The following is a 17606-nucleotide window of genomic DNA, read 5'->3' as shown; positions in this document are numbered from 1 at the left end:
AGTGGATAAAGCTGGACTTTGGCCGAACAGACCCAAAGCAAACTAGATTCCAGCACCCCATGTATTTTAAAATAAATAAATAAATAAACCTGCGGAGATAAAACGTGCTTGTTGCATACTGCATCTCCTTTTCTTCTCAGTCCAGGTGATTCACGGCTCCCTCAAGGCCAGCTCCGTCTCAGCACGTCAGATTTACGGGGATGTAAAATGAAATGAAAATGGCCCTGCCAAATGTCTGAGAGCACGCCAGTCTGACTTCCCATGTCTTTGTGCTAGTGCTGATATAAAACGCAGTATAAGCTGGCTGTGTGCCATACCTGTTAATATTGGATCCTGGTGCTGCAATGAAATGTGATTTTTTCCATATGGCAGCTTGATATTTCAGACTATGAGCTCTCATTTTTAAGTTTTTAAGAACTTATGTCAACAGATTAATTGTCCCTTCACAGACTAGAAGGGAGAAAACAGGTGGAGTCAAAGAACTCCTTGTGTAGCATTTCAGGACATATTGCTCCAATTTGGTCCAGTTTGTTTTTCTTGCCTATGAGCCACCAGCCTCTCCTATTCCCCCAAAGTGCCACAATGCAAACTAAAACGTCTCACATTTTCCACAAAGCATCCTTCTGTCACCAGTTTGTTGCACATGAGGAACCGAGCATCTCTGAGACATTCCCAGCTCCCACTGCTTTGTGATCCCAGAGTTCAAACTCTACCCTTCGTTCACTACTGAGTTGCACCATTGGGTTGGCTTAAAAGTTCACCACTCTCCAGTCAGATATCACACACTTTCAGATGTATTTATACGGAGACATCAAACAAAGACATATGGTTCTCTTGGATCTACTCCAGCTATTCCTAGCATAGGGTTGCTGGTGAGCCATATGGGTGGGGTTCTGAGCATGCCAGAGTGAAGCTGGGAACTCCTATCCTGAATTAGGAGCGTAAGAGAATGCATATTAATCTGGGTGCCTGGTCAAATTCCAGTTGGAGCAACCTGTCTCCCTAAATGACCCTGGCAATTTCAGTTGAGTACCCCATTCTTCTTCATCATTTCCACTGGACTGTTGGGTAGCGTTGCCTTGTGCAGTTACAGCTGCTGCATTTTACCCCTGAGGTAGCTGCGCTTTGGTAACGTGTGGGAGTGATTCTTGTGTATCTAGCTTGCATGTCAATTGTTTTACATTTCAGTGGAGTGGGAGGCCCTGGGTTAACTGCAGGATGTCTACAGTGCCCACAATGACTCCATAATTTCTGATAACCGCTAACTTTAAAACAAAAGAAACCTCCCAAAAACCCACTAACCTGGTTATTGAACCTCCATGAGGTGAGCATGACCAGTCCAAATAACCATGTGGTCTTATTGCTGTACAGCTCTCACCCTTCCCTGCCCCATCCCTCACTACTGTTTGTCATCCCTACTTGGTTGTGTCAAGCACCTGCAAACCTTGGAGCAAGGGTTGGGTTTTCTCCCTGCTTTGTGAAAAGCCTAGCATACCTTTGGGTTCTGTAAAATACTAAATAGTTTCTCTCTTCCTGGTAGTGTAATGCACAGAATGATGCCACTTGTTTGAAAACATAATGCAGGAGAGTTGAATGCTATGTAAAGCATGTTAAACTTGGGGAGTTTAGATGGAGTATTACATGCCATCTAATCCATTTCTTTGGTCCTTTTTCTAAGATAGCTTTAGGTAGTGTCTCAGTGAATAGTCCTATTGATTATGAAAGGAGAGGCGTGGTGAGCCTTTGTATAAACATAACATCCCTTTAAAAACAAAACTTTAGAAACATTTCTCATAAAATAATGCACCCCACAGGTCTGTCCAATTGGCAGATTGTAAGCCAGTGCTGTCTAATAGCTTCAAGCATTGATATCTCTCCCTTCCACAAAAATATGGGGGGAAGTATTTAGAAAGTGGGGCAGACCCATCCTGGAAACAGTGAGAAGAGCTTTAAGCACAGAAACGAAAGCAGCCATGGCGCTGAAGGTTAAGGGTAAGAAAGTTAGAATCATAATTGCATTTGTAATAGCATGTTAACATGCATGAAATAAAATGAGAGAAAAACTTCCAATTTCCTCCTCCTATCCTCTAGCTAAACATACTTGAGCACTAATAATGCTAACCACAGTAATCCATAGAGAACCTGAATTAGGTCTCTCTGAATTAACCAGTTGTGTTCAAGTATCCAGGCTTGCAAATTTTAGCTTTTTCCATGGAAAATGTGAGCTTGTCTACATGGGATATTGGTGTGCAGGAAACCTGGGTGTGAATCTACAGTGCTTTAGCCTGTCACGCAGTTGTGGCAATGTCCACATGGGATGCAATGTACTGAAAGTTTTGTCGTATACTTTGACGTACTGCTGTTTTTGAAATGGGAGTGCTTCAAGCCCACTATAGAACTCGTAGTGCACTTTAGCAGTGTCCATGTGGGATATTACGGCTAGTGCGCTGTAGGTTCACATGCTGGCTTGCTGCACTCTAATGTCCCATGTAGACAAACCCTGTTTTGCGGGAGTGGGAGGACTTTCTCCCAGACCCTCTCTGCTCTGTTATTCATTGCTGCCTTTTCCCTCCAACACAGCAGAGCACTTCCAAAGTTCCAGTGCCACTGCAACAGAGGAGTTTGCATAGAATCAGTGTGTCCTGCATGGATTTTCTTAATAGCAGACTTGAACCTGGCATGCTTCACCAATGCAATAGCAATCGTAGGCTCCTCTTGCTATTTGAAAGTGATTTATTAGCAGGGAAACCAGGTTCACATTCCACTGAAAAATGTATGCCATAAGGGGCAGGTGGTTTCCTGGAGTTTTCTGATCCAGTCTTGGATTCCCTATGGATATTTCCACTACTGTCACCCTGGTGTCCTGTAGCATGAAAGGCAATACTGAAAACTTGCCTCTGATTGCACAACATGGGACTTCCAAACGGTTAACAGAATGAATATATATGTGTACGCTCCTGAGCCCAAGACCCTTTGAAACAGGACAGTATTTCCCCTTGGAATCAAAGTGATGTTCATTATTGGTGTAATAGATCTGCTGTTTATTACAGGCGGAGTGCTAGCTATACCTAAAGTTCAGATTGGCTAACACTCTTATAAGACAGTTGTTTATAACTTTGCCAACCTTTAACTGTTTAGGCTGCAGTTTTCTGTGCTGGGGGGCTGCTTTAGGCTGAATTGTTTTTGAAAGTTTCAGCTAAGATGGTTCAGCCACTTTTGAAAACAAGATAAGAGAAAATACATTGTTCTTCTCTGAGTGCTTGCTCATGTCCGTTCCATGTTAGGTGTGTGTGCTTGCCACATGCACTGATGCCGGAAGCTTTTCCCTCAGTGGTATCCATAGCGGATCGGCTCTGGCGCCCTCTGAAGTCATGCACACATACGCTGGTATAAGGGGGTGTGGCCGGCTCTTCCTCCATTCAGTTCCTTCTTATCTCCGGTAACAGTGCTGGAATGTTCTCTTGCCTTGGCAAGCAAATCTACCAGTGGTGTTCTCTATTCTAAGTGTACATAGTTGTCAGATAGTAGTTCTTGTAGTTTTATTAGGGTTTTTTAGAGTAGTTCTAGAGAGAGGTTAGTTAGTCCCTTAAGGGTCTTAGCCCAGGGATGGGGCATGGCCTGGTCCCTGGGCTTCATACATTGTGAGCGCTGCAAGCAACCTATGCCCAGCAGCAATCCCCACCAGAGCTGCTTAAAGTGTCAGGGGAGACCCACACCTGCGAAAAGTGTCGCATCTGTAAAAGCTTCAAGCCGCGAACCAAGGAGGAGCAGGACATAAGGTTAAGGGTGTTCCTCAGGGAAGCAGCCCATTCGGACTCGGTGCCAAGCACCAGCCTCCATGCGAAGCATGCCATCAGCACCAACATCTACCTGGCACCGATCTCCATCCCGAGTGCCTGCTAAGAAGCAGAGAAAGCACACCAGGAGAGGGTGCTCCCCGATGTCCTGTAAGGAAAAGTTGATGTCACGGCAGCAGTCTCCGGAACCCGCTGAGACCTGCCAGAGTTCTCAGCAACAGTCCCTGGAAGCGTGGCGCCATTTGCTGGACACTCGATGCAGACCTCCAGAGGAGTGGCACAGGTCCCTGAAGCAACAGTGCTGGTCCCTGAGCCACGATGTCCATCTCCAGAACCACAGCACCACTCTCCAGAATCACAATGCCGGTCTCTGGACCCGTGACGCTGGTTCCCGGAGCCATGACAACGATCTCCATGTTCCCCCTCCTAGTCGCCAGAGCCCCAGCACTGATCCACCAGATTACCATTGCTGATCCACCGAGCACCAAAATCCCAGGACCACTCCCCAAGTGATAAGCACCAGGAGGGCCGGTCTGGTAGGGAGATGGAGGCAGGAGTGGCACCGCCTGGCTCCCCAAGGGAGGACCCTTCCTCCTCAGGTTCAGAGGTCGAGCAGGTCACAGTGCCCTTGGGCCAGTGCCCCTGTTTGGCCTGGCCACAGAGCCAAGAGTTTTACCAAACGTATGGCGGTGGTTGCAGCCTTCCTCAGACGCCGGGGGGTTCAGACCCATACCTTGACTCCTGGCTCATCAAGGGTCATTCGAGGGAGCATGTTCAACACAGCGTTACAGTTGTGCAAACCCACTTGCCAAGTGCTGGGGCTGTTGATAAATGAACAGAAATCAACTTTAGTCCTGGTGCAAAGGATAGAGCTGTCATCGGAGCTGTCCTCGACTCTTCCCGAGTCAAGGCTTTCCTCCCAGAACTCTGATTCAGAGCAAAGTCAGACCTGATTGCCCAAGTCACCAACCACCTGCTCGCTGCAGCCCAAGCCTGCCTCAGGCTGTTGGGACACATGGCAGTGTGCACCTACATAGTTCAGCATGCACGATTGCACCTCGGACTCCTCCAGATGTGGCTGGTGTTGGTCTGTTCCCTAGCCAGGCATCACTAGGACAAGGTCCTCCCAATTCCGCCACATATACTCACCTCCCTGGAATGGTGGTCCAACCCATGTCACATGTCGGAGGGAGTGCCGGGGTCACTAGCCTTGGATGTGTCTGACCTGGCCTGGGGAGCCCACCTTGGCACACTAAGAACTCCAGGCCTGTGGTCCGAGGAAGAGTTGTCACTATGTATAAACATCAAGGAGCTCAGGGCCATCGGTCTGGCTTGCGAAGTGTTCCTTCCCCGGAAGTCCGGATAAGTGGTGCAAGTATTGACGGGCAATGCAGCGTCCGTGTTCTCTGTCAACAGACTGAGAGGAGCAAGGTCATCGGCCCTCTGTCAGGAAGCATTTTTCCTGTGGGACTTCTGTATCCGGCATGCTATTCATCTAGAAACCCTGTGCCTCCCCGGTGTCCAGAACACGCTGGTGGATCGCCTCAGCAGGTTCTTCTTCTCTCGCCACGTGTGGTCCCTCCACTTGGAGGTCATCAGGATGATCTTCCAGAGGTGGGGAACTCCCCAAGTGGATCTGTTCGCCCCCAGGCAGAACAGAAAATGTCGCCAGTTCTGCTCTCCGCAGGGTCCTGACAGCAGCTCACTATCCAACGCCTTTCTCCTGTCATGGGCAGGTTCCCTAACGTAGGCCTTCCCACCAATCCCACTGATCAGCAAAGTCCTCTGGAAGATCAAGAGGGACACGGTGCGAGTCATTGTAATCGCCCTGGCGTTGCCTTGCCAGCATTGGTTCGGCATGCTCCTGGACTTAGCGGTGACACCCCCGTGGACGCTTCCCAACCTCGCAGGACCCGGGACGGTTACTGCACCCAAACCTCACCTCCATGCACCTCACAGCATGGATGCTGTGTGGCTGAGTCTTGAGGAACAAGCCTGCTTGAGTCAGGTTCAGCAGGTTCTGTTAGAAAGCAGAAAGCCCTCCACCAGGGCTACGTTCCTGGAAAGTGGAAGAGCTTCTCCTGCTGGGCATTGGAGCGGAATCTTTCTCCAGTTCAGTCATCTTTACAGTCCATCCTGGATTAGCTGCTTCATTTGAAGCACCAGCGCCTTGCCCTCTCGATCAAGGTGCACCTGGCAGCCATATCGATCTTTCATCCAAGGTAAATCAGTCTTCTCGCATGCAATGACTATCAGGTTCCTGAAGGGCCTTGAGAGACTTTTCCTGCAGGTCTGGGATCCAGTTCCCCAGTGGGATCTCAACCTGCTCCTCACTGGTCTTCCCTTTGAGCCTCTAGCCTCCTGCTGTATTTTACCTCTGTCATGGAAGGTTGTTTTCCTTATAGCTGTCACCTCGTCAAGGTGAGTCTCCAAGATTAAGTCTCTAACGTCGGAACCCCGATATACGGTGTTCTACAAGGACATGGTCCAGCCGCATCCCCCTCCGGCCGTCCTGCCAAAGGTGGTATCACAGTTCCGTGTCCATCAGGGTATCCTCTTTCCGAAGCCACACGGTTCCAGCGAGTAGAGGCGTCTACACACACTAGATGTCAGGCATGCCCTGGCTTTCTTCCTTGAATGAACCAAGCCCTTCTGCAGGTCTACACAGCTTTTCATTGCAACGGCTGACAGAATGAAGGGTCTCCCAGTGTCTTCTGAGGGGATTTCGTCCTGGATCATCACCTGCATCCATACCTACTACAAGCTGGCACAGGCTGTACCTCCACCAATAGTGATGGCTCATTCCACAAGGGCTCAAGTGTAGTTGGCAGCTTTCCTGGCACATGTCCCTATCCAGGACATCTGCAGAGCCACAACCGTAGTCATCAGTCCACACCTTCACAACCCACTATGCCATCGCCCAGCAGGCCAGAGATGACGCTGGCTTTGGCAGAGCTGTGTTGCAGTCGACACGTCCATGAACTCCTGCCTGCCTCCGATTCCTTGGGAGTCACAAGACATGGAATAAACGAGAGCAAGCACTCGAAGAAGAAAAAACAGTTACTTACCTCTCGTAACTGTTGTTCTTTGAGATATGTTGCTCATGTCCATTCCATGACCTGCCCGCCTGCCCCTCTGTCAGAGTTTGGGCAAGAAGGAATGGAAGGGGCGCACCTTATACCAGCATATAGGCGGTGCGCCACTCCAGAAGGTGCCAGAGCCGGTCCTTAAAGATACTACTGAGGGGGAAAATGTGCCTCATGCACATGACATGGAATGGACATGAGCAACACATCACAAAGAACAACAGTTACAAAAGGGTGGTATCCATTTTTTTCCCCCAGGTTTAAAAAATTCTGACAGTCATTTCGTTGAGAAGCTCTATTTCTTGCAGTAGGAACTTGCAATGTGAAAAGCTTTCCAAATTTGGCCTTTGAATTTATGAGCCTTTGAATTTATGAGCCTTTGAATAATGACAGGTTTCAGAGTAGCAGCCGTGTTAGTCTGTATTCGCAAAAAGAAAAGGAGTACTTGTGGCACCTTAGAGACTAACAAATTTATTAGAGCATAAGCTTTCGTGAGCTACAGCTCACTTCATCGGATGCATCCGATGAAGTGAGCTGTAGCTCACGAAAGCTTATGCTCTAATAAATTTGTTAGTCTCTAAGGTGCCACAAGTACTCCTTTTCTTTTTGAGCCTTTGAAAAAAATCTTGGTTTACATGTGCTCTGCAGAGATTGCAGCTAATGGGGTCTGCACTGCGCATGCTTAATGAAACATAGCGTGTACCCTCACCACAAAGCTACTGATCATGCTCTAGTCCAGGCCTGCAGGGCTTGTGAAGCTGGACTTGCTCTGGCTGCTGTGGCACTGGGCACCAGAACTGAAAGCAGAGTGCTTGTGCTCCTGTTGCTGGTGCTCAGGCAGCATGGAAGAGGAGGAGGAAACATCCTGACTCAGATGCAGAGGGGGAATAGAAGCAGGGAGTTGCAGAAGCCAGAGGGTGAGGGGAAAGGGTTGGAAGGTGGATAGGAGCAGAGGCAGTGAAACTGTGGGGGTGAAAGGCAGTCTGGAGACAAATGGCTGTGAAACTGAGTGGCAAAGTGTGTCTCTCATCCCCCTGCCTGACCCCCGCACAGAAGTTAACCACCTGCTACCGCTACCAGTTACTCTGTTAGCTCAAATGGTAGAGAACTATGCTGCGGATCTAATGGTCTGAACCTTGCTGATGACTTGAGTTGGGGGTCATTATGGTTCCACACGATAAACTGAAAAAACAGAAATTTTATTTTGTTTTTTAATTAGGAAATTACAAAATAGTTAAAAACACTGAAATTGCAAAGTCAAGCCCCCAAAAATTAGGAAATGCCAGAATTAAGGGAAAAAGTGTGTGATCATGTGACTGTACCATAATATATACATGCATGGGGGCCAGATTAAGATGGCCTGTGCCATGTTGATTCAGTTCCCTTGTGCATATACGTTATGGTACCATCTTTAATTCCATGATCACATACTATCTTTTCCTTAATTCTGCCATATACAAACCTTCAAGTGCTTGACTCTGCAACCTTAATGTTCTCTCCACTTTTGGATGGTAATTACTTATATAGCACCCTGGAGAAGAGAGAGAATCAGTTTCCTGGCCTGAAGAGCTCATATGCTGAGTAAGAGCACATAAGAACAGGACATGAAGGAGGGGAAGCTGTGGAAATAAATGGGTAGGAGGAAATGAGCTATTTGCAAAGATCATCCATTTTATTACGATTTTGTGCTTTCTTGTTTTCAGTGTGGTCAGGCACGAGTGGGAGAACAACTAGCTCTGGAGCCAAGAGTAGCGATGGAAAGTGAGCCAGCAGCAGTGAGTCTTGATGTCTGGAGAAGAGTAGAATGTTTAACGGCAGTGAATTGCAAGTGGGTGGAAGATAAGAGCCTGAGGGCTTGTCTACATAGCGGACTTATACCAGCATAGCCATACTGGAGTAAATAATGTGCTATAGCTATGCCAGTCAATTTCCCTGTGTAGACAAGCCCTCTGAGAAGAGTGGCCAGGGCTTATGGTGCACTGTGGAGGAGTAGAATGCAAGGAGTGCTGAGATGCAGGCTGATACAGAGCCTTGCAGATGAGCACAAGGAGTCTTAATGCAGAAACAGATCAGGCTTCTAACTCATAAAAGACATTCGGGCCCAGTCATGTGCTCCAGTAATGATGAGTGACTTCTGCGTTACGTGATGACCCTCCCTTGTCATCGGAATTCTTACTCCTCAAAATTACTTGGAAGAGAAGCTGCGGGACCTGCCCCATATTCTTGTAATATCAGTGGTGGGAATGGGGAAATGTCTCTCGTGTTGCAGTAGCGTGGGGCCATCTTGGTTTGGTTTGTATTTTGTGTTTATAAATCAAAAAGTGACAGTTCGACTTTTTTCTCCCCCACAGTCTTCCAAAAAACCCAAAACAGCAGAAGCCGACACTTCAAGTGAGCTGGCTAAGAAGAGCAAAGAAGTGTTCAGGAAAGAGGTAAGGGTTTGAGATGGGCTTTCTAAAGCGGGGAGCTGGAGGGCAGCAGAATGTCCTGTCCTTTGCAGAAGAGGTTAGTCTGAGTCTCTTTACTTGGGCTCATAATTCAGTAATCCCATAGACCAGCTACTATTCAGTCTTGGAGTCTTAAGAATCCCGAGGGAAATGCTGGCCCAACTGAAGTCAATGATGAAGCTCACAAAAACTTACATGGGATAGGATTTCGCCACCATGTCTCTCTCAGGAAGGGAGGGTCGCTTTATAGCAACTCAGTGGAATTCATCCTTCAGGGCAGGCAGAGTGAAGGACCCAGGACTGTAAAACACTCCCTACTTAGGGTTCTTCTTAGGGCATAAAGGTGGATCAGGACTTGCTGCAGCTAAGCAAGAGCAGAGGAGCCATTTCCCGTGCAGTATGGTAAGGTAGGCCACACTCTGGGAGTGACTGCATCATGATCGGATGAGACTCTGTCTGCAGGCTGAATACCTGTTGATAACCCTGAGTTACCGTATTAAAGGAAAAACCCAATTCCCATCCTGCAGGACAGGTGGGATGTAAAGGCTCCGTGAGTGTAGATACTCATAACTCTGCAGGTTGCATACACAGGGCCCATCCTGAGCACCTTACTCAGGCTGAACTCTTATGGAAGTAAAGGGAACTTTGCCTGGGGAAGCAGTTCAGGATTGGGTCCATGGTTACGTTTTTCCCACCATTTTTGTTTTTCCGTGTAATAAAACGGTTGCTTACTTTTCAAAAGCTAGCTCGCTGTTTTAGCTGGACTTTTGTGTGTGCTTATAGTGTGTGGAGCATGTGTGTTGAGAGAGGAATTAGCTATAAAAAGAAAATATAGGTGGCCCTAGGGAAATCATGTAACAATTACTCAGCAAGAGTGTGTGTAACCCACTGGTGTGGGTGTGTTATAGGTCTCCCTCTGTGCCCATATGCAGAGGATGAGAGTTGTTACAGAGCTGTAGCTCTTTACCTCAAGCTATAGGCTTTTAGCTGTGAAGGTCCCCGGTCAATCCACCCAGTCTGACAGCCAAAGATGGCAACTGCCACAAGTCTACAACTTGATTAAACACACTGAAGCTTGGTCTTTTCTTAGTCACTGCTGGTGTGAGTGGGAGGTGGGATCCATCCCTCAGACTCCACTAAGAAGGTTTAATTGTTTTACACTAGCTTGCAGCTCTATTGATGGTTGCCTTTAAATTCACTATTGTGAAAGCCCAAACGTCATGTTTGAGGAGGTTTGGAGGGATGGGTTTTACCCCTTCTGGCAAATGTTCCTGGGCCCAGAACTGTCAGTAGCTGAGCAGCAATGGCATGAAGCGCTCCTATTTACTAGTGTGTTTCCTTCCCATCTCCAGATGTCTCAGTTCATCGTGCAGTGCCTGAACCCCTACCGCAAACCTGACTGCAAAGTAGGAAGGATAACCACAACAGAAGACTTCAAACACTTAGCACGCAAGGTACCCTGGCTTTATTGCAGCATCTGTGCACGCAGGAATCGTTTTCCACTCAGTAACCCCAAAGAAGCTATAGTTCTTGGTGCTGTGCTTGGAAGGCCCACCCTGTTGGGGGAGCTAATGCAGAGGAGATGGATGTGGTTTTTAAACAACCCTTGGGGCTTGACCCCCCTGCACCTTCTAGGCCTTCTCTGCTCCTAAGGGGCTGGATCACAAATCCCTAGCTTCACCCACACCCACACCTTCAACCACCCCAGTCCACAGGCATGTGACAAGCAAGCATGCTGGTGGAAAGGCATGATCAGGGCACTTCCTTTCAGTGACTTCCTGTGTTGCCAAAGGACCGTGAAGCACTGTGGGCAGCATACCACAACTGAAGATAGGAGTAGAATTGTGGTGCATCTAGTTTCCGATCCTGTCTGACAGTCGCCGGCAGTGCCAGCTGCTTCAGAGGAAGGAGAAAAGGCTGTTTTGGTCAGTTGTCGGACAACTTTCCTGTAGGGGAAGTTTCTTCCTAGCTCCCCTCAGTGGCTCAATTGGCTCTGGGGCAGTGAGGGGGTTTTGTTCTGTCTAATGTAATGTAATTGTAGATGTTCTCCCTACCCATATTCATATATAATCCTTTTGGAATCCCATTATGCTATTGGACACACATATCTAGTGCCAATGAGTTCCACGGGTGAATTATTCATTGTGTGAGAGGGGATTTCTTTCTATCTTAAATTTTTGCAGCCTCTCAGTTTCACTGGATTTTCCCTTGTTCTTTTATGATGAGGGAGGGTAGATAGGAGCAATATTTCTGGAGTGCCAGCTCAATCCAGGACCCCATTAGATAGCAGAATAGCTTGTCCAAAAATCCCTGTTTCCACCCATAAGAAAGTCCCCCTTTCCATTCCAGCCATCCGCGCACGTATGAAATCCTTCCAACGTGCTGGATCAATGAATAACCTTTGCATTTCTTGCTTCCTTTCCAGCTGACTCACGGTGTGATGAACAAGGAGCTGAAATACTGCAAGAACCCGGAGGATCTGGAGTGCAACGAGAATGTGAAGCACAAAACTAAGGAGTACATTAAGAAATACATGCAGAAGTTTGGGGCGGTTTATAAGCCCAAAGAGGACACGGACTTAGAATAACCACCTCTAACCTTTGGAAGGAGAGATCCATCCTCTTTGGACCTGATGAGAAGGAATCCTCCCCGCTAACCTCAGAGGCTGTTGGCTTGGACAGGACTCTCAATTCTGACCTGACCCTGCCTATTCTTTGACAGAAATATCCATTTCTGTATGAAATGAAGCAGTTGCCCACTGTTTGGGAGTGAGGAGGGCGACGCAGAGCGGCAGAGTGGAGACAGCTCCTTCCATCCTCTTCCTCTTTGCAGGCAAACCCGGGTCTCAAATCTGGCGGTGCTGTTAGGCGCACTGACCCATGCGCACATCTTGTGTCCCCGAGATCTGTATTATATTTTAACGTATATGTGAATATATTGATAATTTTTTTTGCTTTTAGCCCGACACGTGCTGATATCACGGGAACACTTTGTAAGGATAGTTTTGTTTTTTTGTTTTTTTGTTCTCCTGCAAGGTTAATCTGTTATCATGTAAATATTCAGGAACAGGCTGCCTCTGGATTTCTGGCAGGCCTTGTGCTATGTTGATAAGATTGATTTTACTGCTTAAATCATTTTACTTTATCCAATTTTTACTGAACTTTTTATGTAAAAAAAATTTAAAAAAAATAAAATGAAATGAAATGAAAGAATATATTTGGCCTGCAATCACTTGTGAGCCAAGTAAGGGAAATGGCAAAAGCTCAAGCTCTCTGTCTTTCTGAACATAACTAGACAGCGGTGTGACTGATCTGAGAGCAGCCAGTTGCGTTCAGAGACCGCTACAGGGACTTCAGTTTTTCTCGGTAACTGGTGTCTCCTCCATGTCCAAGAGAGGACAAAATTATTACTGTAGAGCGCTCCCAACCGAGATACCACCCCACTGTGCTAGGCTCTGTATAGTGACAGGCAATCCCCGCCCCGAAGAGTGGAAATAGACATAAAGAATGGGAGGGCCGCACGGGCACAGGGCACTGCTCTGCCTTGTGGCAGGTCAGTGTGGAGCCAGGAGCAGAACCCAGCTCTCCCGATTCCTAGTCGGGTGCCTTATTCACCAGACCACACTGGCACAGCAGCAGAGTTGGGAGAAGAAGGCAAGTTTTTTCATGATCATCATGGCGAAGGGGAGTGGATTTTGTGCTTGGGCTAGACTTTTTTCATGACTGTTGTGTGGCAAGGAGCTTCACCGCTTCCCATTGACTACAAAGGGACTTCTCTGCTGGCACAGGTACCTGCTGGTGCAGGAGAGCCCACAAGACTGGGCCCTGCAGCTTTTAAATGGCTGGCAATACTTGCACTGAAATGGCCTTACACTTTCTCAGCCAGCATATTTCAGTGGCAGTGTGGAAAACCCCTGAGAGCCAACTTGCTTCCTCGTAAGTAAGGCTGAAAGAGTATATAGATTTCATACCACTTGATAACACTTAGTGCTTCTCATCCAAGGATCCCAAAATGTTTACAAAGAAAACAGGGGCTCATTGTCTGTTTTGCACATGGGGAAACTGAGGCACAGAGTAACTGACTTTCTGCAGTCTCGTGGTGATTTGGTGGCAGAACCAGGAATTAGGAACCAGGCCTCCTGACATCCTGGCCAGTGTCTCCTCCCTCAGACCACACTGCCTCTCCCGATCTTGTTGTCCTTAGGCAGCCACCTATTCATTGCCTTGGAGTGGAGTCGTGGACCTTGTGCAGACTGCAGCATTGAGCCAAGTAGCCTCATTTTCATATTCTAGATTTCCCACTGACTTTTGGGGGGGCGGGGGAGGGTGCACTGCCACAGTCTAGCGAGTGAGGGACCCCATGACCCAAAACGACTACTGCACATCTGTCCTTACAAACCAGGGGAAGGGGAGAGGCTGGATACAAGCAGAGATTCCAAAGCCCATACTCTGCCCCTCAGTAGTGCCCCTGAGCCTGGAATACTGCACTCCAGCCTGGGCTCCTGATTGCTAGACAGGTGCTGACAAAACAGAGGGAGTTTAGTCAAAGGCAAGGAATAGGATCAGAATGCTGAGGGGTGGATTTCTGAGGGACAGGAGCATGTGCGGATAGCTGTGCAAGCTGTGACCACAACAATGGCAAGGCTGTCGAGGCCAAGGAGGGAGCAGGATTCGTTTGGGGAGGCAGAAGTGGGTGGGATGGGATGATTTTGGTTCTGTATCAGGGAGAACGATTTACCAGTGAGCTGTATGAGGCTGGAATCGCCACCCATGGGGAGGAGTAGAAAGCTACTGCTCGGGAATCCTCGACACTAGGAAACACCCCGTGGGAAGAATTCTGCATTTACAGAGAGCTGGATTGAATACGCTCCTGGCTCTTTTCCTCTCGAACCTCAGATTCTTGCTGACCTCATTCCAAACTCAAATTTGCCTCGGTCTCAACTCTGATCTCAACTGATTTGTATTCATGGTAGTATCCAAAGGCTGTGATCAGGGCCCCATTGTGCTGAGGCCGTATATACACGGTGAGACTGTCCTGCCCCAAAACAGAATGGGAAAGGAAGTGACTCGGGGACACAGCAGGTCAGAAGCGAAGCCAGGTCTCCTGACTCCCAGTCCAGTGCCAGATCCACCACACCATCCCATCTCCCCTGTGAATGAATTTGATGTTATAGACCAGTCTTCCCCTTAGACAATGTAAGCAGCTAACGGAGAGTGGGTCTTTACTCATTATCTTGCAGGAAGGGGATCAGTCCCATTGCTTCATTTCATTGGAAGAGAGTAACAAATGCTCCATTAGTTCAAGGGCCGTCCCATCTTCCAGGTCCCTTGCTCTGGCTGAGTGGCATCACCAGTCAGTTTCTATAAATTGCAAACAGGATCAACAAAAGGACGTCTTTGCTTCACTTGCTTGTGTTGCGCCTGCCGGTAGGAGCCCCTTTGCTGCCAACCTGTTGGGCTGAGCTATAAAAGGAAATCTCTGTTAACCACCCCATGTAGCCAGTTCCATGCCAGTGAGTCAATGTTTTGCCTTAAGGCAAGCAGAGATCATCACTGTGACTGCAATTCCAACCGGAGCAGGAATTCACCTCTGTGGATTAAAAGAGAATCTGACTTCATACAACATCTTTCAGACCTTGAGGCACTGACCTGGCGAAGCATGTGCTTTACTTTTAGTAGAGGCTTATGTGCTTTGCTGGATTGGGGCCTAAGTATCCTTAAATGCTTTACATTGGATCCGGTCCAGCACAGGCACTGCAATGGTTTGAGGCAAATGCTGCTCCCTTTGCTCAGTATTCGAGCTCTCCCTTGGCATCAGCTATGAGAACCTGCTTCCTGGAGTGTGGAAATGTACAGCGGTCCAGCAGGAAAATGAAGCTAAAACAAAGGAAAGAGCAGCCTTGTAACATGGGTGGTCTTTGGCCCTTCTTGGTGTATATGTCATGGATTCTGCATGAAAATGTAAATACTGTTAAACCCTTGAGGTCTGTATCCTGTGGCAGAGTGTCCCACAGGCTAATTGTGTATTGGGTTAAAAATTATTTCATTGGATCAGTTTTAAACTTGCTGCCTACCTTTCAATTCCACTGATCTTTGTCTATCTTGTATTATGAGAGAGAGTACATGGAAGTTCCCAGTCTATCTCCTCTGTCCCATTCGTTATTCTGGGTACCTTCCACCTGCCCCATTGCTAAATTAAACCACCTCCATTTTCTTTTCATATAGAAGTTTTTAATCTCTCACCCGTACTCCCAGCACTGCCACCTGTCCCATTGTGTCACTGGATTCTCGACCTTGGGGGAAGGTCAGGATGGTGGAGAATGACGATGATCCTTGCAAATCACTTTAGTAAAGCTTACCGTCTCGCATGACCTTCTCCTAAATAAACTAGGGAAATGCAATCAAGATGGAGCTACTACAAGGTGGTGCATAACTGATTGGAAAATCATTCCCAGAGAGTAGTTAGTTATCAGTGGTTCACAGTCATGCTGGAAGGACATAACGAGTGGGGTCATGCAGGGATCAGTTCTGGGTCCGGTTCTGTTCAATATCTTTATCAATCATTTAGATAATGGCATAAAGAGTACACTTACAAAGTTTGTGGACAATACCAAGCTGGAAGGGGCTGCAAGTGCTTTGGAGGATAGGATTAAAATTCAAAATAATCTGGACAAACTGGAGAAATGATCTGAAGTAAATAGGATGAAATTCAATAAGGACAAATGCAAAGTACTCTATTTAGGAAAGAACAATCAGTTGCACACATACAAATTGGGAAATGATTGCCTAGAAAGGAGAACTGCTGAAAGGGATCTGGGGGGTCATAGTGGACCACAAGCTAAATATGAGTCAAGAGTGTAACATTATTGCAAAAAAAAAAACCCAAACATCATTCCGGGATATATTAGCAGGAGTGTTGTAAGCAAGACAAGAGAAGTAATTCTTCTGCTTTACTCCACGCTGGTTAGGCCTCAACTGGAGTATTGTGTCCAGTTCTGGGTGTCACATTTCAGGAAGGATGTGGACAAATTGGAGAAAGTCCAGAGAAGAACAACAAATATGACTCAAAGTCTAGAAAACATGGCCTATGAGGGAAGATTGAAAAAATTGGGTTTGTTTCGTCTGTAGAAGAGAAGACTAAGAGGGGACACGATAGCAGTTTTCAAGTACATAAAAGGTTGTTACAAGGAGGAGAGTGAAAAATTGTTCTCCTTAACCTCTGGGGATAGGACAACAAGCAATGGGCTTAAATTGCAGCAAGGGAGGTTTTGGTTGGACATTAGGAAAAACTTCCTAACTGTCAGGGTGGTTAACACTGGAATAAATTGCCCAGAGAGGTTGTAGAGTCTCAGTCATTGGAGACTTTTAAGAGCAGGTTGGACAAACACCTGTCAGGGATGGTCTAATACTTAGTCCTGCCAGGAGTGCAGGGGACTGGACTAGATGACCTCTCGAGGTCCCTTCCAGTCCTACGATTCTATGAAGTGAGCAGCCCGGAAGGTGAAGCATTGTCCCCTGAGCTCCTCAGGGACAGCACCGTGTGACTGGTGACTTAGCTCCCAAGTATCAGGGTGACCGGGCCTGGGATCTTCAAGCAGGTGTTCAACCCATCAAACGAGGTGGCTGGAATGAGGCCGTTGGATCGAATGACACAGCTGTGACCACCAGGTGGCAGTGCTGAGTCCACTGCGGGGGACTCTGCTCCATGGCTCCTGTGAACGCTCCCAGCTGGAGACGCCCGGGCACGTTTGTGCCTCTGAATTCCTGTGTGCTGGACGGTCAGCCTCTGCCGGCCACAGGGCAAATCCAGTCAGGGCGCGGTTTGCTACCGCACCATGCAGGCCCCGCCTCCAGGGGAGGGTTGATTCCTTCATCCCTTGGTTGGGCCTGCTGGTTCGTGGCTCCTCGGGCAGCAGGGGACAGGCTCAGACCCACCCAACTCCCGTCACAAATGGCCCAGTTGATGGGAACCGCGTCTGGGCTGAGCCGGGCAGCAATAGGCAGCCCGGTGGTGCGATGCACTGTAGCCCGTTCCCATCTCTCAAGTCACCTGGATCTCCTGGGCTGTGCTGACGGCGGGTGATGGTTCCGGCTCGTTAGCCAGCGGGGTGGGGGCGGCACTGCAGGGAGGCCTAGCCAAGCCCACATCTTTGGCCTGTCCCTAAGTTCGCGGCTGCTTGCTGGCAAGCGAGAGGGAAGTGAACAGAGGGACAGAGTCCCACCACGCACCTCACCGGGCCCTGGGCCGCAGTGGAGTCCATCCCTCGCTGCTGCCAC

The 17606-nt window shown here is 48.1% G+C and overlaps 1 protein-coding gene across 5 annotated transcripts in view; it reads left to right on the top strand.

Annotated features, from left to right (window-relative positions):
- SETD2 (SET domain containing 2, histone lysine methyltransferase) overlaps positions 1–12542 on the top strand; it is a 143531-nt gene extending 130989 nt beyond the window's left edge. For 3 of the 5 annotated variants that reach the window (XM_038390574.2, XM_038390575.2, XM_038390573.2), the window contains 3 exons: positions 9235–9315; positions 10683–10784; positions 11756–12542. In XM_038390574.2, the coding sequence (XP_038246502.1) occupies positions 9235–9315; positions 10683–10784; positions 11756–11917 (345 nt within the window). In that variant the 3' untranslated portion in view covers positions 11918–12542. Of the gene's footprint in view, positions 1–8586; positions 8659–9234; positions 9316–10682; positions 10785–11755 lie in introns of all 5 variants that reach the window. The other 2 variants (XM_038390571.2, XM_038390570.2) reach the window with 1 other exon arrangement.
- The last annotated feature ends 5064 nt before the right edge of the window (positions 12543–17606 follow it).

Source organism: Dermochelys coriacea, chromosome 2, assembly GCF_009764565.3.
Source record: "Dermochelys coriacea isolate rDerCor1 chromosome 2, rDerCor1.pri.v4, whole genome shotgun sequence".
Taxonomy (NCBI): Eukaryota; Metazoa; Chordata; order Testudines; family Dermochelyidae; genus Dermochelys; species Dermochelys coriacea.
Note: the sequence above shows the minus strand (reverse complement) of the source record. Positions and strands in the feature narration are given on the sequence as shown.